Source organism: Penicillium hordei (genome assembly GCF_028827395.1).
Source record: "Penicillium hordei strain IBT 12815 chromosome Unknown utg000004l_segment0_segment0, whole genome shotgun sequence".
Classification (NCBI taxonomy): domain Eukaryota; kingdom Fungi; phylum Ascomycota; class Eurotiomycetes; order Eurotiales; family Aspergillaceae; genus Penicillium; species Penicillium hordei.
This window is the reverse complement of record NW_026623145.1, coordinates 3227870-3248454: the sequence shown is the minus strand read 5'-3', so window position 1 is coordinate 3248454 and position 20585 is coordinate 3227870. Positions and strand designations below refer to the sequence as shown.

Here is a 20585-nt window from a genome sequence, read left to right as displayed (position 1 = left end):
GCTATTTATGGATTTTCAGCGGGAGAAAAGAGGAAGGGTGTGTTCTTTGTTCCTGATACCGTACAATGATAAAGGTGATTATTGGATGGAAATAGTATAATACAGTATGGTATTGTCATGACGCACCATGGACTGAGACAGGAAATCAATGTCAATTTCTTTTCTTTTTGATATTGACACCTTGGCTATTTCATTCTATATATACATATATAATACATATATGATATATATATACTATCCAAGTATAATCAACTCAGTTTCAGTGAACAGGGTTTCTTAAGCAAAACCGGATTCGAACTGGTGGACCGTGCAAAAAAAAACTGGATGTGAGCCCTCTCATCCCAACCCCCTTGAGTCTCTTCTCATCTTAAATGTGAGTCAATGCGAGGGATCGTGAACAGTTATTCTCCGATCACGAGGAACCAAATATCTATTGGCAATGAGCATATCATTATTGTTCTGCCCGTTCTGCCAGGGAGATGCGCTATCAACTAGTGGCAGTTCATGACAACGCACACAGGCTCCACCTAAAACAGGCGATTAAATAAGAAATGTTTCAAGGAGTCAAGTGTGGCTCTGGCCGGATACTCCGCATTAAATATGGATTTTATATATTAATGATAGCTCCCATGTGCCGATGTGGTATAGGAAATATCAACACAATCAACAAGAAACCAGGACAACCAGAACAACCAGAACAACCAGCAGAACCAAAAAAGAAAAAAGAAAACCAATTGCATGAATTGCTTTCAATTTCAATTGTCCACCTACAGTACTTTCGGTCTAGGCCAATCGTTAAGAGCTGTCCCCTGCATCCCCCACCGGTCTAAGATCTCACTTGCTTAGACGCTCACCGCTGGGCAACAAAATTCCTCCCTTCCAAAGTGTCTCACGTTCTGCTTCTGCTTCTGCTTCTTTGATTCTCGTTCTGTGCTTTTTGTCCCTTTTTTTTGTTTTGAAACGTTTTAATGATTGTTTTTCCGCCAGTCACTCTTTTAATGGCCTTGGATGTTTGAAACGAACTAATCTGTGACGAACCTCTGCAACGTCTACCCACGCTCTTTTTTTGATGAACATCAGCCTATAGAATCCTTGATATCCAAGGGCACCACATTCCTTACCTCGAATACTCGAATACTCGGAAAACAACAAACAATCCACTCTTTTGACACCTTGTTTACACATTTTTGGTTCGACAATCGCCTTCGCCTTCGCTTTTGCTTTTCGATCTTTTCAATCAATGCTCCAAGTGTCTCCAGATAATGTCTTTTCCCGTTCGGTCCACCTCGCCGCGCGCGAGAAGGCCATTGCACGAGCGTACACCCTCTCACTCAAATGAAAGATCACCGACCCGGTCATTGCGCATGGTTGCGGATGAAGACCTCGACATGTACACCGCGACCCCATTCCCGACCAAGCCCGAGCAGATTCTGTTGCCGCTCCCCGGCAGACAACAATACATATCAGACACCGGTTTTAGCTATTCAGATCACCACGGACCATCCACATCGGCGTATTCCCCCCCGACCTTTAGCCAACCTGCCCCCAACAGCCCCAGAGATCACTCAATTGGTAGCTGGGATATATCCTCCACCGTGGATACCGGTAACTCACCCCCGCAGTTGTGGGATGATGACCCATCCTCGAGCAAGTCATCACTGCCAGACGTTTTGGGGAAAGCACCAGACTATGGGTCCGAGAGTTCAGAAGCCGAGTTCTCCGACGACGATATGATGGTCTTGCCGACGACCACCCCAACGATAAAAGCCGTAATATCCGAGCCATCCACGTCGCCAAAGTCCTCTGCCGAGTCCATAACGGGCTACTCCAGCCCCATCCTCGAACAAATCGGGGCCCCGTCAAGTCCCAACTTTGTTATGCTGGATAACTCGAGCATGAACTTCCACCGTCCGGCTACAGCATCTTCGGAGTCAGACCCGCGGACGAACTCACTCTCTTCATATAACTCACGAGGAACCGTCGTCAGACACGTCGGCTCTGCACCCTGGTTCCAAAATGCCTTCCAACCGGCATCATCCGAGCAGTCCTATGGATCTCCGTCATTTCACTCCAGCCCGCCCGCTCAGTCTATAGCCTCATTCCACTCCAGCCCGCTCGCCCAATCCATCGCTTCGTTCCACTCGTCATCTAGGGCACCATCAGGCAACCGTTCCCAATCAGCAACGTCATCTTCTCGCAGTCTCCGCTCTGCTTCTGACTTGCAGGCAGCCATCGACAATGGAGTTCCTATTCAATACCCACGCATTCGCGCGCCATCATCTTCAAGCTCCCGCGCTGGTACATCAGCTCCATCAGAACGCGACTTCACCCCTGGTCCTGCCTCCGGACGTTGCAATCCCCACTTGGCATCAGGCCGCTGGAACCCGCATCTATCAACAGTCTCCTCCACCTGGTCCGCCGATGAGTTAACCAACCTCGCCGGCGAACCAGACTCAGACTCAGACCGCGCGATGGCAGAGCCAACTCCACCGCCACAAGCAGCCCTGGCAACAGAAACAACCAGATCCTCCGTCTGGCTCGTCGACCCTTCAAACGACAGCGAAGACGAACGCCTCGACAGCCTAACCAAACTCCCCTCCCGCCCAATCTTCTCCCAAAGCCTCTCCTCCGGCTCAAAACGGAGCAACAGTACCCGCAGCCTCCAACGCCCAGGAACAGGCTCAAGCACAATCCTCAACATCCTCCCAACGTGGGCAAAAGTCTACTACCTCCACGAACCAATGGGTCTGAACTCAACTCTCTCAATGATAGACGCTAGTCGTCCACCATCAACCAGACCGGGAACTTCAAACTCCAGCGTCTTCAACCTAGTCCCAGGACCCCTCAACATCCCCCGCCCCCGCTCCCCAGAACGCTCCCCAGAACGCTCCACAGAACGTCCCCGTCCTCCCTCCCCACAACGCAACCCCCAACCAATCCCCCAACGCCGTCTGGAAAGTGATCCCCGCGATCCACGCGCCCACTGGGTCCCATCCCCACAACCTGAAGACGGCGAGTTCACCGGCAGCCACCTCCACCGTCTCCGACACAGCTGGTCACCACATCTCGTGCCCGACCGACGTGTCCCACAACAGTCGACCAGTCGGTGGCGTCCGCCATCACTCGACTCGCGCTACGAGCCTGTCCTCGGCCGTCGAAATATACAGGTCTATTCTTTCTGCGTGGGATTCATTTTCCCGCCTGCCTGGTGTATTGCAGCGTTTCTGCCACTGCCGCCTAAACCGAAGGTCCCGCAGATGGTTGAGTTCGAGGTTGGGTCGGATGTTGGTAATGCGCTCGAGGCCCAGTGTGTTAATTTGCAGCAGAGGAGGAGGGATAATGCGCGTTGGTGGAGGAATCTTAATCGATGGATGATTTCTCTGGGTGTGGTTATTCTGGTTATTATTATTGTGCTTGCTGTTATTGGGACTACCTCGGGCTTTTAGGCTTATTTACAGCGATCTTTCTTTTTACGCTCTTACGACTTGGACTTTCATCATTTGAGACTATCTTTGATACTCTTTTCTTCTTTTTTTTTTTTTTTTTTTCCCTCGGGGATTGAGTTCCCCCCGAACCACTCGACTGGTTTCTTTTCTCCTTGCTCTTCACTGATACTGTGCAGACTTTCCCCTTACTACCTTCTTTTCTCTTTTGATTATTGACTATTCATCCTCCCCCTTTTCTCTTTTATTTCTTTTTCTCTTCTCAGCCTGCACATTTGTTCTGAACGACTCCACGACTTCAACGCACCTAAATATCCTCTTCTATTTTACATTTTTCTCGTTTCAACATTGCCCTACTGATTGGCTTCATATGTTTGCTGGAATTGCGTTCTATGCATGGCGACTGCCTTGGTTTGCATTGCTATACATTTGTGTCATGGATATATGTTTCTTGTTGTTATTTTGCTTTTGACTTCCAATGTTGAATTTGGATTTGGATTTGTACTTGAACCTGGGTTTTACCACACTCATTCGCAGGTACTCATTCTCTACTTCACTCTTCTCTCTTCTCTTCAGCATTCTATGTATCACAATTTACTTATGATATATACTCAACTCCGCTTAAAGTAATAGTAATCGAATCAAAGCTTGCTATTCCCCGCGCAAACCATCTATAGACACCTCGGACCTAGACGAGACCAATCTCGACCAAGTCGCCACTATTAAATAGAATAAACACGAAACACTCCTAATTATTGTTTTATAAAGCCGATCCAACGGTCATCCAACCTCTATCCAATGAATTCAACCACCCCACACAGTGCTCAAACCGAAACTGTCAACTCCCACCTACAACTTCCGCCCAATCTTCTGCTCAACAGCAACCTTCAAGTCCTCACCCGTAGGCATCTTAACCGTACTTCCCCGTCTACCACGGGACTCAATCTCGGCCTTGATCTCTGCCACAACCTCGTCAAAGTCACGCTCGGGATCATTCGGCAAGCCGAGGACAGGCGGGCGCACGGACTCGGTGCTAGCGGTGCGAGCGACGTGGGGACGGTTGCGGCTCTTCAGCTGCGAGACGAGGTATTTTCTAAGCGGAGAGAAGGAGGCGAAGGCGACTAGGGAGACGGCGCAGTTGACGATGCCGTAAAAGTAGACGCGAGACCAGACGGTGACGGACTTCTCGTAGTTGAGGATGATGAAGGGGATGACGGTGAAGGAGAGGGTTAGCTGTGTTGCTAGCCAGCTGAGGATGTCGTAGTAGCGCTTGTTTGCCGTTGGCTTGGTGCCGTCGGGCGTGAGGAAGAAGGGGCGCACGTAGCGGCGGAAGTCTATTGTGTGGTTAGTTATGGGAGGAGGGTTAGTTTATGGAGACGCCTTGGTGCTTACTCTTTGCTACGGTCTGAACGAATGAGCCTAGTACAAAGGTCATGTAGTATCCTGGGTGGAAACCGTGCCAGAGGGCACTGGTAGCAAAAGTAGCCATGCTGGCGCGGAAGCCGGGTTTCTTGCCCTTGGGCGTGACACGGAGGTAGATGTAATTGCGCAACCAGTGGTTGGTGTTCTTGTTCCAGTTGCCCAGGTAAGCGTGCGAGTTTTGCGCAGTCTCCATGGCCCACGGATCGACGTTCTGCAGTCGGTTCCAGAAAACCTTGCCTGTTTTCGGGTCGAAGCTGTTGTATCCCATGCCGGATAGAATACAGGCACCCTCAGTCAGAGCCCAGACACCGTAGTACTTGGTGCGAGAAGTGAAGCCAAGCATATGTACAGTGAAAATGCGACGCAGGAAGGAATACTGCAAGAACTCGTCTGAAAGAACAAAGTCGGTGGTAAAGTATGAGCTCAGCTGGATGAACGCGAAGATCCAGACCAGTCCGGCGACGGCCTTCATTGCGGCAGGTCTTCCACTGCGAGGGATCTTGCGCTGCTTTCTGGTGGGTGGTACCTTGGATGGGTCAGTGCCCGGGGGGACTTCGAAGAGCGTGGTGTCGATCCAGCGGCGGTAGTCCACGTATTCAAAGGAAGGACCAGCAAAGAGCGAAGGGAAGAAAAACACGTAGCCCAAATAGTCTATAATGCTCGGGAACTTCATAATAGCAGAGTACTTCTGCGGGTCCGAGAGTTGGTCCTTGGGCAGACGGCCGTCATGAACATTCCAGCAGAAGGAGGTAAGTTTCATGACCATGACCATCTGCGCTCCAGTAATGTCAACGGCTGATTTGTCGTTCGCCCTCTGACGCTCGATGTGGTTAATTGACATGTGACCCATCAGGTAAAGGAACCCAATCCACGGCATCAGTGATCCATCCACATAGTAGGCGATCGCATAGGTGGCTGCGGCGCTGTATAGTAGGGTGCGTAGGCCATCCCAGAGGTTGAAGAGTCCAACAATATAGAATAGCGACACGGCGATAATGAAGACATTCTTTTTCCAGGGTTGGCCATCGGGAATACGCTTGAGGAGGGCGGCCAGTGGGTAGGAGAGGAGGAACGAGCCGATCAGCTTGACTGGAGCTGGAGGTCAGAAATTGCTAGTAATGTCGGGAGCTTATGGAAATGGAAGATCGTACGCTCATCAGTCGATGCGCCAGTCAGTTGAGCTGGCACCTCAAATACTGCGGGGAGGAGTGTTAGTTGGACCGAGGAGCTTGAGAGCTTGTATGAGGGAAGTAGACATACTCTGATCTACATAAGGCAACATATTGTTGACCTTGTAGAGAAGAAAACAGACAAAACAAGAAGAATCAGAAAACCAGACGAGAGTGAAGAAAGAAAAAGAAGAAAACAAAAAAAAAAGAGGTGAAGAAAAAAGGAAAACAGCTTGTCATGTGGAAAGTAGAAATTCCACCCCAACAACTTCCCGCCCTCTCCATATTTAACCCTTCGATCTTCAACAGCTTCAACAGCTTCAATCAGGACCTAATATAATACGTTGAGAACTTACTTCCTGGAATCCTACCCACTATGGACGTCGTTGCGGCCGCCTCGGGGTACATCTCCAAGATGGTCACCGTGGGTGAGTCCGCAGGAGCGTCGTCATCCAAGATGAAGATCTTGCTTCTTGATAGTGAGACAGTGGGTGATTTTACCTAGCTAGCAATATACTCATCTAGATCGCTAACTCCTATCGTGATAGGTCCCTATTGTTTCGACCGCAATTACCCAGTCCGCCCTCCTCAATCATGAGGTCTACCTTATCGACCGCCTAGACAATGCCGCGCGCGAGAAGATGCGACATCTACGATGCCTGTGCTTTGTGCGCCCATCACCCACCTCTATTCAGTTTTTGATCGACGAGCTTCGAGAACCTAAGTATGGCGAATATTACATCTATCTTAGTAACATTATCCGCAAATCCGCCCTCGAGCGGCTCGCAGAAGCGGACAGCCACGAGGTCGTCCAGTCGGTTCAGGAACAGTTCGCCGATTTCCTCGTAATCAACCCGGACCTCTGCTCTTTAGGGATGGGTTTCCCATTGCAACGGATCTGGAGCCATTCGCCGGACTTATGGAACCCGGATTCACTACAAAGAGCCACAGAGGGGGTCCTGGCCCTACTTCTCGCCTTGAAGAAGAATCCACTTATTCGCTATGAGAAGAACAGTCTGTTGGCCCGGAAATTAGCGACGGAGGTCCGATACCACATCACACAGGAGGAGCAGCTATTTAACTTCCGCCGGACGGATACACCGCCTATCCTGCTCGTTCTTGACCGCCGCGATGATCCCATCACCCCGTTGCTGACTCAATGGACATACCAGGCGATGGTACATGAGATGCTTGGAATCAACAATGGCCGCGTGGATCTGCAGGATGTGCCAGATATCCGACCAGAGCTGAAAGAGATTGTCCTGGCTCAGGACCAGGACCCATTCTTTAAGAAGAATATGTATCAGAACTTTGGTGATCTGGGTCAGAACATTAAAGAATATGTGGAGCAGTATCAAACCAAAACCCAAAGCACTGCGAATATCGAATCCATTGCGGACATGAAACGTTTTGTGGAGGATTATCCCGAATTCCGCAAGCTGGCAGGTAATGTGAGCAAGCACGTTACCCTGGTAGGCGAACTCAGTCGGCGTGTTGGTGAGGATACCCTCCTCGACGTGAGCGAGTTGGAGCAGAGCCTGGCATGCAATGATAACCACTCCAATGATCTTAGAGTATGTTCGAATCTTAAACTGACGATGCTTCGCTCACGAACTTACTCTTCTCCAGTCACTACAACGAATCATCGCGCTGCCAAACGTGCCCTCAGATAACAAGCTACGTCTAGTGGCTCTCTACGCTCTTCGCTATGAGAAGCAACCCAACAGCGCGCTGCCAATTCTCCTTGATCTCCTCGTCACAGCGGGCGAAGTCTCATCTAACCGCGTAAATATTATCCCCAAGCTCCTCGCCTATCACCACTCCCTCCAAGCTCCACCAGTCGCAGGCGGGTTCTCCGATCTTTTCGAATCAACCTCATTCTTTTCCGGCGCAAGCAGCCGCTTTAAGGGCCTCAAAGGTGTCGAGAACGTCTACACGCAACACTCCCCGCGACTGGAAGTGACTCTTCAAAATCTCATCAAAGGCCGCCTGAAGGAACTGCAGTACCCCTTCCTCGAGGGTAGTGGACACACGCGGGACAAGCCGCAAGACATTATCATCTTTATGGTTGGCGGCACCACGTATGAGGAGGCCAAGATGGTAGCACAGGTTAATGCCAGCTCTCCGGGAGTGCGAGTCGTTCTCGGTGGCACTTCAATTCACAATAGTGCAACCTTCTTGGAAGAGGTTGACGATGCAGTGGGCAGTTGGCCCGAACCAGGACCCTCGACAGCTGCGGGACGGCTGCGACGGGAGGTGGGACGATAATTGTGTTTTAGTGTGTATATGGTAATGGAATAGCGTGATATCAAGTAAATCCTGCAAATGAGAGTCAATTCTACAAGAAATAGCAAAGAAAATAGCTGACGGCAACTTATTGGTAACTTATTTCGCATTTGTCGCTACAGCTTTCCGTAGAGAGAGAGAGAAGACCCCAAATGCGGAGAGATTCATCTTCCTCTCTCCCCACACCTGACAGCCACACATCAATGGAGCACACATCCCCAAAAGGAGGGCCCTCCTCACCACCACCTCGCGAACCAAGACTCCATCTCCCTTCAACAACCGATCCGCCGGGCCCCCAGAATCCCGCCAAACCCCTCGTATGGCTGGTATACATCCCCATCTCCCACCAACAAACCCCACCCCAACACAAACTAACACACACCCCCCAGATCTTCGGCGCAACCGGGCACATGGGCCGCTCCCTTGTAAAAACTGCCCTCAGCAATAACGACCTAGTAGCAGCCGTCGGACGCACCTACGAGAATAGCCCAGCCGCAATGAAAGAGCTCGAATCCCCCAACTGCATCGGCCTCCTATGCGATGTACGAGCACGCGAGACCGTAAAACGCGTAATCGACCAAACAATATCCCACTTCGGCCAAATCGACATAATCGCCAATTGCTCCGGCTACGGCGTCATCGGCGCCTGCGAAGACCAAGATGAATTCGACATCCGAAACCAATTCGAAACAAACTTCACAGGAACACTGAACATGATCCAGCTATCACTGCCGCATTTCCGTCAGCGGCGCGCGGGGAGATATCTCATTTTCAGCTCGACGTCTGGTGCCCTCGGCGTTCCGGGGCTTGGTCCATACTGTGCTTCCAAATATGCTGTCGAGGGCTTGATGGAGAGTATGCTGTATGAGGTGGATAGTTTTAATATTAAGGGTACGCTTGTTGAACCGGGTCATATGCGCCGTGATGATATTACGGATTTGGTTTCGCCTGAGTCGCCGAACCCTTCTGAACATCAGCTTTCGGCGCCTTTGCCGCTTTACGGTCATTTCTTGGTTAAGCCACCCAGTGAGCCGTATAATACGACTACATCGCCGGCGGCGCATGCGCGACGGATGCTTATGTGGCTTGGTGATAAGCAGCCGGCTAGTGCAGTTAAGGCGGCGCATTTGGTTTGGCAGCTTGGACATTGCTCTTATCCGCCTTTGAGGTTGATTCTGGGTACATATGCGGTTGAGAGTGTGCGGGATCGGTTGAAGTGTATTATTGAGGAGATTGAGGATTGGAAATATCTTAGTTTCCCCATGGGTGATACGCAGCTGCCGATTGGAGGTGGGCGTGAGAGGTCTTCGTTTCAGGAAGCTGAAGGGGGGAGTGAATTGGGTAATGGGTGATTCTGTTGGAATTTGTCAACCTCTTATATGTTATATGATACCCAATATGATACCCAAACCTGATCAAGGAGCCTCTTTAGGTAACCGACCTGCATATCCCCAGGTGTCAGCGGGTTTCCTATGTGCTGTTGTAGCTTTCGTGAGATAAGTATCCTGTTGATGTTAGAGTAGTTCTTATTATATAGTTCTTATTACAACCATAACCTGGGAAGGGGTGTGGGCATGGTATTACTTTGCTAGGTTAGTTGGCTCTAGCGGGCTTTTGGGATGTATCTATATAGAATAGTTCGATTTATTATGAGGAATATAAATGTTTCTAGGAAAGAAGATTCCAAGAGATATAGTTATGTTCCTCCGTCCTAGTGGCCACCACCAATTCCCAACTAAACACGCTACACACGCTTCACGGCTGGAGAAGTCACGGCTGCAGACCGATGTGATCGTAACATTGGAGACTTTGTACCAAAAGAATCACGGAGATAACCAAGGGTATGACGAAGGAAACGATGGAAACCAGCAGCATTAACTGCTCCAACCTGATAAGAGGAGCGATGGCATATTTGGTACTATATTTGTTTTCCAAAAAAAGAAAAACAAAGTGAGAAGAGAAAGCTGTATACAATACATATCACAAATAATATACATGTCTATCCAAGATGGTAATACAAATCCCACATCTAATGGAGAATCAGAAAACAACATTAACAAGTTTACCCCCCTTAACAACAATAACCCGCCGTCTCTTCTCCCAATCATTCTTCTCCTGAAGCCACGACTTCCCCTCAGCAGTCTCCAAAACTCGACTAACAATCCAATCCTGTTCTTCCTGTGAAGGGGCATTCTTGCCCTGCGATGCTGTCGCCGACTCCATGCGCGGGATTGTTACCGCACAGCGGAGCTTTCCGTTGATCTGCACGGCGACTGTCTGGCCGCCGCGAGAAGAGAGGGTTTCGGCTTGGTCTGGTGTGAGGAGCGTGCTTGGCCAGGGTGATGAAAGGATTGATGGTGCTGGTGTTGTAGAGGTATTTGTGGTTGCGTGTAGCACTTCCCATGATTCAGAGGCCAAGGCTGGGGCGATGGGGGCTAGTAGACGGAGGAGGGATGAGATGGATAGGTATAGGATGAGAGGGGAGGAGGCGGGGGTTGAAGCAAGGGTGTTGGTCAGCTTGGTTAGGTCAGAGATGACTGTGTTCAGACCGTAGGGGTTGGTTTCGATGCAGGTCGTGACGGATGCGATGGTGTTGTGGGTGGCTAGGACTGCGTCTGCGTCGGAGTCGCTTAGGTCCTGGAGTGATGATGGGAGGGGAGCAGCGTGGGTAGTGGATGATTTCAGATCTGCTTCCGAGACAGAGAATGACGCCTCCGCCAGGGTCTGCTGGGTGTCTTGGATGAGTTTCCAGAGTCGGTTGAACCAGCGCTCGACGCCGACGACCTTGGTTTCGTCCCATTCTAGAACTTCGCTGACTGGTGCAGAGAACAGGATGTGTGCGCGAGTAGCGTCGGCGCCGTACTTTGATGTGGTGGTGGTAGGGTCCACGCCGTTGTACTTGCTCTTGGACATCTTTTCAAAGGAGATATTAGGGGCAACTTGTGTTCCCTTTATCAAAGGCTTGTCTGGATTGGTTAGGTCCACTTCCGCCGGGAGAAGGAAGCGGCCGGTCGAGGGCTCGGTGAAGGTCTTTCCATGGACCATGCCTTGGCTGAGAAGCATTTTGAATGGTTCTGCAGGTACAGCAGAGTTCCTATTCGGGGACAACTCAGATTGAGAGAGGAATTTATAGATGAATCGAGCGTAGAGAAGATGCAGAATGGCATGCTCAACACCACCGATGTACACATCCACTGGCTGCATCACTGCAGGAGAGAATGGGGATTCCTTGTTAGCAGAGTCCAAGAACCGCAAGAAATACCAGGATGAGTCCACGAAGGTGTCCATGGTATCTGTGTCGCGTCGAGCGGGACCATTGCAACTGGGGCATTTTGTGTGCAGCCATTCTTCTGAGGATTCTAGAGGGTTTCCCTTCTTTCCCTTGAGCCACTCTCCCTCGATCTTCGGCAGCTGTACTGGAAGATCCTTGTCGGGCACCGGCACAGGACCACAGTCCCCGCAGTGGATAATGGGAATAGGCGCACCCCAGTATCGCTGGCGACTGATCAACCAATCCCGTAGGCGCCAGCTCTCGACGAAAGCAGCCTGACCGACCTGCTCCAGGTCATTGACAATCAGCTTTGATGCCTCCTTGGAGTGTAACCCTTGGTACTTTCCACATCGCGAGGTCAAGAAGCCCTCTTGGGTGAAAGCCTTTGTGTCTGACGGGACGACACTGCTATTTGCCTCATTGCTACTTGGCTCAGCTTCGATAACAACAGGGATCGAGTCGGGGTTGACATTTTCCTTGAAGAACATCATGTCCCTGGTATCATGGCCCGGAACACCCATGACTGCTCCCTCGCCATAGTCGCTAAGGACATAAGGAGCTACAAAGACAGGAAGCTTCCTGAGCAAGTGGGGGGTTTCCGCATCAATTTTGCACAATGGATGAGACACCTCAATGTCGGACAGCCGGTATCCTGCTTTGGAGTCCGGTGCAAGCGACGATGCATCACTCAAGAATTTGCGAAGTGCCTCATCTTTCTCGGCAGCTTTTAACACAATAGGGTGATTCAACGAGAGTGCCAGATATTCCACGCCATATAAAGTGTCTGGCCGGGTAGTGAATACATTCACATCCACTTGGTCATACCGTCCGACGGTCACAGGGAATGTGACCTTGGCACCATAAGACTTCCCAAGCCAATTGCGTTGCATCGACAAGACACGCTCCGGCCATCCCCCGGCAAGAGAATCAAGGTCTTTCAGAAGTGCTTCCTTGAAATCAGTGATCTTGAAGAACCACTGCTTCAAGTTCAACTTTTCAACCTTAGCCCCAGATCTCCAGGAGAATCCATTGGCATCAACCTGGACGAAAATCAGATCAAATCAAAATATACTCTCGGATCTCGACTCACCTGCTCATTTGCCAAAACGGTCTTATCAACAGGATCATAATTAACCAACGCTTCCGCCTGATACGCCAAATTCTTTTCATACAACATCAAAAAGATGCGCTGTGTATGCTCATAGAAATCCGGGGAGCACGTAGCCAGTTCCTAGCCATAAGTATCAATTAGCCATCCATCCCGATTAACCCGCCGAATCCAAATAATCAACACCAACATACCCGATCCCAATCAAACTCCGCCGAAATACACCTCAACTGCTCCTTCATCTTCGAAATATTCGCCTGCGTCCACATCGCAGGATCAATTCCCCTCTCAATCGCCGCGTTCTCCGCGGGCAGCCCAAAAGCATCCCACCCCATAGGATGGAGCACGTCATGTCCGCGCATTTTATAGAACCGCGAAATCACATCGGAGATCGTGTATACACGCAAATGGCCCATGTGCAGCGTCCCGGACGGGTATGGGAACATGGATAGGATGTAGGATTTGGGTTTCGCTGTTGCGTCGGGTGTTAGACGCGGCGCGGCGCGGTCGCTTTCCCATTTTGCGTGCCATTTTTTGTCGAGAGCGGGGAGGTCTAGTCGGCGAGTTGAGGTGCTGGATAGTCGGGTTAGGGTGTAGACTGGTGAGAGGGCTCGGAAGGTTGGACGCGTGTGAATGCGGCCAGGCGCGATGGCGCTGGTTAATCGGAGTCGGGAGAGGGATTGCATGGCTGGCTAATCATTACGTGCCTGGAAAGTTTAGAGATTGGGGTATTAATTGGAGTAATTGGCCATGTCTGCGATTTGAAGGTCTGACTAGTTTCACTTGCGCATCTTCAAAACTTCCCCGGAACCCGGGTAGCTTTAGCCCCGATTTGGACTAGCGCATCATCACTTATACTTCCAAGGTTTGGACATCTTCTAGAAGTTTTGAAGATGCCGAGGTCCTTTGTTATATTGTAGGGAATTCATATATTGAAAATGTTTTTTATGTTCAATGGATACGCATATCCGGCATTGGAAATCGCTATGTATCATACACTTTACTCTATCCCAAGTCTATATTCTCAAAATATCACCACTCCTGTCAATACCACCGCGAAAATGATCCGTAACCACTTTGCCGCCGAGAATAGTCTCCTCCACAAGCCCCTCTACATGCTTGGGCTCAATACGGCCGTACCAGATCCCCTTACCCGCCAGCGGGTGAAGCTCTGAAGAAGTTCCCACCGTCATCTTCGGTGGGATATAAACAATCACATTGCCTGCGTATTTATGTCCTCCGACATGACTGATCAACCCAATATTAGCATGGTTGAGGCCATCCACCGTGGTCCCATCACTGCCCGCGGAGGAGAATCCTCGCGCTTGCAACACGCGCTTGAACTCGCTTTTCAAGGCGGGGGCCATGACACCACAGCGCATGTCACGACCTCCATGTCCACATATTAACACTGTTGGAGAGTGATTGATGTCGATGACTCCCGGGAAGTTTGATGCTAGGTCCGGGGATCGCGTCATGTCTGCTTGTTTGGCTGCGGGGAGAGAGGAGTGCATGTCGTGGAGTCGTTCGGGGAGAAGATATGCACGTACGAAGGTCGTTAGATCGGTTGCTTGGTCGGGCGATGAGGCTGTGTTCACAGGTATTGAGGGGATGTATTTGAAGCTGGGGAAGAGGAATGCCGAGGCGGTGGCGGAGGAGAAGCTGGCAGCTGGCGCGATAGATGAATTCGTAACCAAAACATTATTGAAAGGCTAGATTGAGGAGACCTCGTATCAGCAAGAGTTCGCGCATCCATTCTTGGGTTATATGGTCCAATTACATCAAGATATGGCCCGCCACGACCTAAAAGTCTCTTCAGTCCTCTCACAAGATTGCCCCAGCCTTTATTCTCACCATCATCTTCAATGCGACTCGTCCAGTCCGGTTGTCCTGTGCAGATAAGAAGCTGCTGCGCATAGGCAGCCATCGTTCCATTTAAGGCTTGTTCATGATCGATCGGTAAACCCTCCGGCAGGGCGGGTGTGGGTGGACAATTGCAGCTTGGTTCAGGGCATGTCTTGGTAACAGGGAAGGGAGGGGGGATTTCCAGGCGCGCGCGGAGTTTGCTACTGCGCTGAGTACTGGACAGTAGGCGGATGTTTTGGCAATTGCGATAGGTTCGCCCGCTCCAGGTGCGGGAGAGCGATTGCACGAGTATTGGTTGCATCGAATGGGCCTTGTATAAATTGGCAGAAGGGAGGTAAATGCAAAAGACACAATGTCTAGAAAATAAAAAACAGAGGTGAATATTGAAATGTCCGAATGCCGAGTCCGAGGAATCGGATATTCGGAGATTATCAATCTCCGCCGTTGATTCGTTGGATCTGCAGATCTAACAATTTCTTTACTGTTATTCTACTATAACATCTCCGGGGCTAGTTATCATCACAATATTCCCAACCATTCTCATCGCTGCCAATCAGAATCCTTTAACAAATCGACCAACAATTTCCAGAAAATCTCGCCTTTCAGGAGCATAATGAGTCCCCCAGAATTGCTTTATGGCTAATGACAACGAACCGAGATGGATCAATCATTGGATCTCAAGAACCTATAACATGAAGTATCGGAGTTTTGACCTTGGGATAATATATCGGTGTATACTCAGGGTGTTCGAGTCGAAACTCGCTCGGACAAATAGCAAACCCCATCGGGGGTGATCTCGCTAGAAAATGGAAATCATCAGTCACCAACAGAAAGCGCCTAAGTCATACTCGGGCATGGTTACTGTAAGATTGAAATTGCAGTTCGATCTCCTCTTTTGAAGAAGGGATGTGACAATAACAGCCACAGTAGCGCCTGTAGAAGATCCCATAATCCCAAAAGGGCCATGTCTCTCAAAAATATCAGATTTTTGAATAATCTTGGCTTTTGAACTAGAATCTTTGGTGAAGGGCTTCTCGTAATTTTTCACGGTATCTGCGCTGTAAATGTATCTACTCGCGCAAGCAGGCCAGTTTGATAGCTTTGGATGAAGTCTGTGTTGAGAGGTGGAGGCAGTTCACCAGTTGGTTAGTGGATGTTGGGAACGGCATGCCAATAGGTGGTTAGGTATAATTTCCAACGGGCTAAGGATTGTGAACTCTCTAGTTTTGAAATGAAATCACCTCACGATTCCATATTGCTGGCGATAGCATACGGAAACAGAAGTTCAAGTGTGACGAATCAAATGGAATGCCCCCGTACTGGTCATGCGACAATACGATATGCGCCGAAGCCCCGGGACCATCACATCACGTATGCAACTTCCAGCCAAATTTCATGCTGATTGTTTCGATCGGTTGGATCGAAATTCGAGTAGGTAATTTTGGGATCGACGGTGGGTTGGAACGGTAGTATATCGTAGCATCCCGCGAAAGTACAATGATGTACAGCCTTGTCTTCCTGCGATCGGAGGGCTGTAACTATAACATCAGTCGAATAAATGTTCGCCAATTCACAGATTGTTAGTTTTCCGACACCCAAAGTACACCACGTCGCAGCAATTGAATCCAATGTCCGACCGGAAAGCAATCCGAATAAAAACATGCATTGCAATTGTCTCGTTGATCTGCAGTCTAGTACTAACTGCGCGCAGCGAGAAGATAAACGATGGGGTATCCGACCTGGGAGACGGTGATTAATAAAAAATAATCCAGTCATCCTTGATTCTGGATGCGGTCATGCTTTCCGTGTGTCCATGATCTGATCCGGAACCTCAGTGGACCCGGGATCTTCAAAACCTCCTCGCGAGGAGGCAATGTACTTGGGTAGCTCTGTAGGGAAGTAGCGGGGCCGGAGTTGGAGAAGGTGACACAAAGGCCGAATTTCGGCAGAAGAGCGGAAATTGTTCGGCATGGCTTCCGTAGAAAGAATACGGGGTACTGGGGGAAGTTGGGGTGTTTTAGTACCTTGTAAGAAAGGATTTCGATAAGCTTCGCAGGTTGGAGATGCTAATCATTCTAAAAATCGGGTCAATCGGGGATGGTAATGAGTTGTATGAGTTGTATAGTTGTGGTTGGGTTGGGGTTACCCCTCATTATGTCAGCTTAATTAGGTCAGCTCATTATGTCAGTTACCCCGCTGCGGGGTAACACGAGCAGTGGGCTGACGGGTTGGGGATTAAGGGATTAGGAGATGGGAATAGTAGAATACTATTATACTATTATAGTAAAGAGAGGGAGAGAGACAGATATTGCACCTATGTAGTCATTCTATTCATAAATGTGTATGTCTAAATGTACGCAACTGTATACAATATTAGAAAAGTGCCCCCCGCACGTTCATCCCTTTAGAGAGCTTTTCAAGGTTAGATATATGCTTGGAATAGTACATTGTACTCTAATATACATGTGGATACATTCATGGATGGCAAGCTATGTAAGTCCAAAGATGATTGGCCATATATCGAAACAAATGTACAACCTGTTTCCTGTCCCTCGTGCGGAGAGATCTCCAAGTGGATTCCCAGTCTAGTCCAGATTTCCCGTTGCTGCTGTCCGAGTTACCTTTTGAGGGGATGCACAATATCTTTGAAGAGAGAGGGGGGATATATAACTGGCTCCATTTGCTGTTCGATTTTCTTCTTTCTCACTCTATCAAACTATCATCCATTCAACTCTTCTCTTACCTTGTTCTACTCTACCTGTAAGTCTATCTGTTACTATTTCCCCTCCTTTCTATAGCCAGATCACATCTCTTGGCCTGCACGGTTCCCCACTTCTGGCTTAGAGCCGGTTTTGTTCAACGCCGGATTTGGACATTGACCTCATCAACTATATATCGATATAACAGACCACTGACCATTTGTTCTAGGAAATTCTTGAAAATATTCTATAATCCTTCACAATGGTATTTATCCGCTCTCTTTCTTGTCAATTGCGACGGTCCTTCCTCTCGAGCCCTCTCAAGCCAACGGTTGCCTCCAACCCATTCGCTCGGGCTTCACCCTTGGCTGGCTCTCTTTCCGGTGCACGTACACTAACCGCGACTTCGAATCTCCAGGGCAAAGTTCTTTTGGTTCTCTACGATGTAAGTCATTCTCAATTCATGTTGTACATACTTCAATCGCTGACTCTGTGATAATAGGGTGGTGAGCACTCCCAGCAGCAGCCTAAGCTGCTCGGTACCACCGAGAACGAGCTCGGCATCCGCAAGTGGCTCGAGGACCAGGGTCACACCCTGGTAACCACATCCGACAAAGAGGGCGAGAACTCCACCTTTGACAAGGAGCTCGTCGACGCTGAAGTCATCATCACTACTCCGTTCGTTTCTCATGCTCGCACTATCAATAACTCATCACTAACAACGCGACAGCTTCCACCCGGGTTATCTCACCGCTGAGCGTCTCGCCAAGGCCAAGAACCTCAAGCTCGCCGTCACTGCCGGTATTGGTTCCGATCATGTTGACCTGAACGCCGCCAACACCACCAACGGCGGCATCACCGTTGCCGAGGTCACCGGCTCCAACGTTGTCTCCGTCGCTGAGCACGTCGTCATGACCATCCTCCTCCTCGTCCGCAACTTTGTCCCTGCCCACGAGCAGATCAAGAACGGCGACTGGAACGTCGCCGCCGTCGCCAAGAATGAGTTCGACCTCGAGGGTAAGGTCGTCGGTACCGTCGCGGTCGGCCGTATCGGTGAGCGTGTCCTCCGCCGTCTCAAGCCCTTCGACTGCAAGGAGCTCCTCTACTACGACTACCAGCCCCTCTCCGCCGAGACCGAGAAGGAGATCGGTTGCCGTCGTGTCGATGATCTCGAGGAGATGCTCGCCCAGTGTGACGTTGTCACCATTAACTGCCCCCTGCACGAGAAGACCCGCGGTCTCTTCAACAAGGACCTCATCTCTAAGATGAAGCCCGGTGCTTGGCTCGTCAACACCGCTCGCGGTGCCATCGTTGTCAAGGAGGATGTCGCTGAGGCCCTCAAGTCTGGCCACCTCCGTGGATACGGTGGTGATGTCTGGTTCCCCCAGCCCGCCCCCAAGGATCACCCTCTCCGCTACGCCGAGCACCCCTGGGGTGGCGGTAACGCTATGGTTCCCCACATGTCCGGTACCTCCATTGATGCTCAGGTCCGCTACGCCAACGGTACCAAGAACATTCTCGACAGCTACTTCTCCGGCCGTGAGGACTACCGTCCTGAGGATTTGATCGTCCACAAGGGTGCCTATGCCACCAAGGCCTACGGTCAGCGCAAGTAGAGAATGTCCTTGCATGACGCAGTGTGAAGCATTCTCCGGCCGAGTGACTTCCTTTTATATTTCATGTTTATATGTTCATAACAGTCCCATTTGCTCATGGCATGGGCGATGCTGAAAAAGGTAGCATCTTTCACGATACCAATGAATAATATTTATAACCTTAACTTCTTTTCCATTTTTACTTACATTTGAGATTTCGGTACTTTATATGGAGTATAATACACAGTCGTGCATGGTGATCGGTGGAGCTATGTCGATCTCACCAGATTAATTAAGTCCAGCCCTTCGGTGGAGTCTAGAACATGTAGAGTTGATGTCTTCTTTTTTAGACATTCTTCACGACTAGGTATGATCGGTAGTAATAGAGTCCAAATATGTATATGTATATCAATTGTTCTAATAACCCAAGTCTAGCTAGTTACATGTAATTCTAAAAATTAAAAAGACAAAATAACTCTATTCACAAAGTAGCCATGCTCGAAACCAAACACACAAACCCAGACCATGCAGGCTTTCAAAACATCCCTAGTCAAAAACCCCAACCCCAACCCCAAGAATGCAGATATGTATATACAAACGCGATCTTTAACAATTCAGAGCCTCCCTCTCCGTCCATGTCCACTCCTCTCACTCCCCTCCGAATCACTATCATCCATAAACCCCTCTTCCAAATCCCGACTCAGCCGACTCTCCGTATCAGCCAGATTATCACGTCTCTGTTGTTCCAGTGTACCCCGCCTCACAGAATCCATATCCATCCCCACCAAGATCTCCCCTTCCTCGTCGTCAATACTCTCCGTATCGTGGTCAGCTATATGTGCCCCCCATCGCCATCGAGAGGGAAGGCAGAAGTGCATCACTTTATCGGCTATGCGGTCGCGTAGGGATAGTGTGTGTGCGGATATACTGTGTAGCGGGAGGTATTGCGAGTAGCGCTGGTGGTACCGACGGAAGAAGGGGAATATCACACATGAGGCGAGAATGTAGATTGATAGTGCAATTGCGGCTGGGATGAGGATAGTCTATGTGTGTAGGTTGTTTATTAGTTTGGGTTCCTTTTGGTATTGGTCGTGGACACGATGGGTGCCTGGAGATGACTGTGGTGTGTGGTATGCGCGTCGAGATAGGGGGATTATGCGCGCACCTTGGCAAAGACACTTGTTGATCCCATGCTGAGTGGTGGGATATTATGCTTTGCGCCTAAGATAGGATGGCAGAGTGGTGAGGTTTGAGGGTTAAGGGATTGTGGAGTGAGGTCCGGGGTCCCACGGCTCCAGAGAGCACGCGAGGCAGGGGATCGGCAGATCGACAAGCGGCCGCTCGGGATATCAGTGTCGTCACTTCTGTCTTGAAATAGGCTTTTATATATCAAATCACTCCGTTGTTACTTAAAAATAGTATTTTATAGATAACTAGACTACACATATATAACTAACCACCTTAACTGTATTATGGCCTGATCCCAAGACATGAACATGATATTAGAAGGCTTACACCGATGTTGGACAGCGAGTCTACCTAGTCTCAGGGGCGGCTGCACCAAAGCTATTCAAGGGTACATCGAACAGTTGCTGATTAATTTGAGGGCTTCTCTTATCTACTCCCTTTCTCATTTAGTCCCTCTGCTCATCACTCGTTAATATGAATAATCAACAGCAGGTAGAGCATCTGGGCAGGTGTGACCCTGTTTATGCCCAGCACAAGA

General features: G+C 49.7%; 9 protein-coding genes across 9 annotated transcripts; 5 read left to right on the top strand and 4 right to left on the bottom strand.

Moving 5' to 3' along the window:
* Positions 1-1262: 1262 nt before the first annotated feature.
* Positions 1263-3446, top strand: N7537_008408 (putative serine-rich protein; the record flags this gene model as incomplete). The annotated part of the gene is made up of 1 exon (XM_056899463.1): positions 1263-3446. The coding sequence occupies one exon, from the start codon at positions 1263-1265 to the stop codon at positions 3444-3446; it is 2184 nt and encodes a 727-aa protein (XP_056751539.1).
* An 846-nt stretch (positions 3447-4292) lies between these two features.
* N7537_008407 (lysophospholipid acyltransferase) lies at positions 4293-6196 on the bottom strand (the record flags this gene model as incomplete). Its single annotated transcript, XM_056899462.1, has 4 exons — positions 6126-6196; positions 6017-6061; positions 4836-5954; positions 4293-4777 (listed from the first exon to the last, which is right to left on the bottom strand). The coding sequence occupies exons 1-4, from the start codon at positions 6145-6147 to the stop codon at positions 4293-4295; spliced, it is 1671 nt and encodes a 556-aa protein (XP_056751538.1). The 5' UTR covers positions 6148-6196.
* Positions 6197-6410: 214 nt separating this feature from the next.
* On the top strand, positions 6411-8302 carry N7537_008406 (Sec1 family protein; the record flags this gene model as incomplete). The annotated part of the gene is made up of 3 exons (XM_056899461.1): positions 6411-6521; positions 6583-7608; positions 7664-8302. The coding sequence occupies 3 exons, from the start codon at positions 6411-6413 to the stop codon at positions 8300-8302; spliced, it is 1776 nt and encodes a 591-aa protein (XP_056751537.1).
* A 221-nt stretch (positions 8303-8523) lies between these two features.
* On the top strand, positions 8524-9672 carry N7537_008405 (SDR family oxidoreductase; the record flags this gene model as incomplete). The annotated part of the gene is made up of 1 exon (XM_056899460.1): positions 8524-9672. The coding sequence occupies one exon, from the start codon at positions 8524-8526 to the stop codon at positions 9670-9672; it is 1149 nt and encodes a 382-aa protein (XP_056751536.1).
* Positions 9673-10018: 346 nt separating this feature from the next.
* Positions 10019-10198, top strand: N7537_008404 (uncharacterized protein; the record flags this gene model as incomplete). The annotated part of the gene is made up of 1 exon (XM_056899459.1): positions 10019-10198. The coding sequence occupies one exon, from the start codon at positions 10019-10021 to the stop codon at positions 10196-10198; it is 180 nt and encodes a 59-aa protein (XP_056751535.1).
* Positions 10199-10360: 162 nt separating this feature from the next.
* On the bottom strand, positions 10361-13385 carry N7537_008403 (leucine--tRNA ligase NAM2; the record flags this gene model as incomplete). Its single annotated transcript, XM_056899458.1, has 3 exons — positions 10361-12631; positions 12682-12822; positions 12894-13385. 3 exons carry the CDS (start codon positions 13383-13385, stop codon positions 10361-10363), a joined length of 2904 nt encoding a protein of 967 aa, XP_056751534.1.
* Positions 13386-13715: 330 nt separating this feature from the next.
* N7537_008402 (sucrase/ferredoxin-like domain-containing protein) lies at positions 13716-14866 on the bottom strand (the record flags this gene model as incomplete). Its single annotated transcript, XM_056899457.1, has 2 exons — positions 13716-14411; positions 14480-14866. 2 exons carry the CDS (start codon positions 14864-14866, stop codon positions 13716-13718), a joined length of 1083 nt encoding a protein of 360 aa, XP_056751533.1.
* Positions 14867-17526: 2660 nt separating this feature from the next.
* fdh (formate dehydrogenase (NAD+) FDH1) lies at positions 17527-18880 on the top strand (the record flags this gene model as incomplete). Its single annotated transcript, XM_056899456.1, has 4 exons — positions 17527-17529; positions 17683-17709; positions 17767-17942; positions 17995-18880. 4 exons carry the CDS (start codon positions 17527-17529, stop codon positions 18878-18880), a joined length of 1092 nt encoding a protein of 363 aa, XP_056751532.1.
* Positions 18881-19473: 593 nt separating this feature from the next.
* On the bottom strand, positions 19474-20357 carry N7537_008400 (uncharacterized protein; the record flags this gene model as incomplete). The annotated part of the gene is made up of 3 exons (XM_056899455.1): positions 19474-19902; positions 20025-20223; positions 20320-20357. The coding sequence occupies 3 exons, from the start codon at positions 20355-20357 to the stop codon at positions 19474-19476; spliced, it is 666 nt and encodes a 221-aa protein (XP_056751531.1).
* Between the last annotated feature and the right edge of the window lie 228 nt (positions 20358-20585).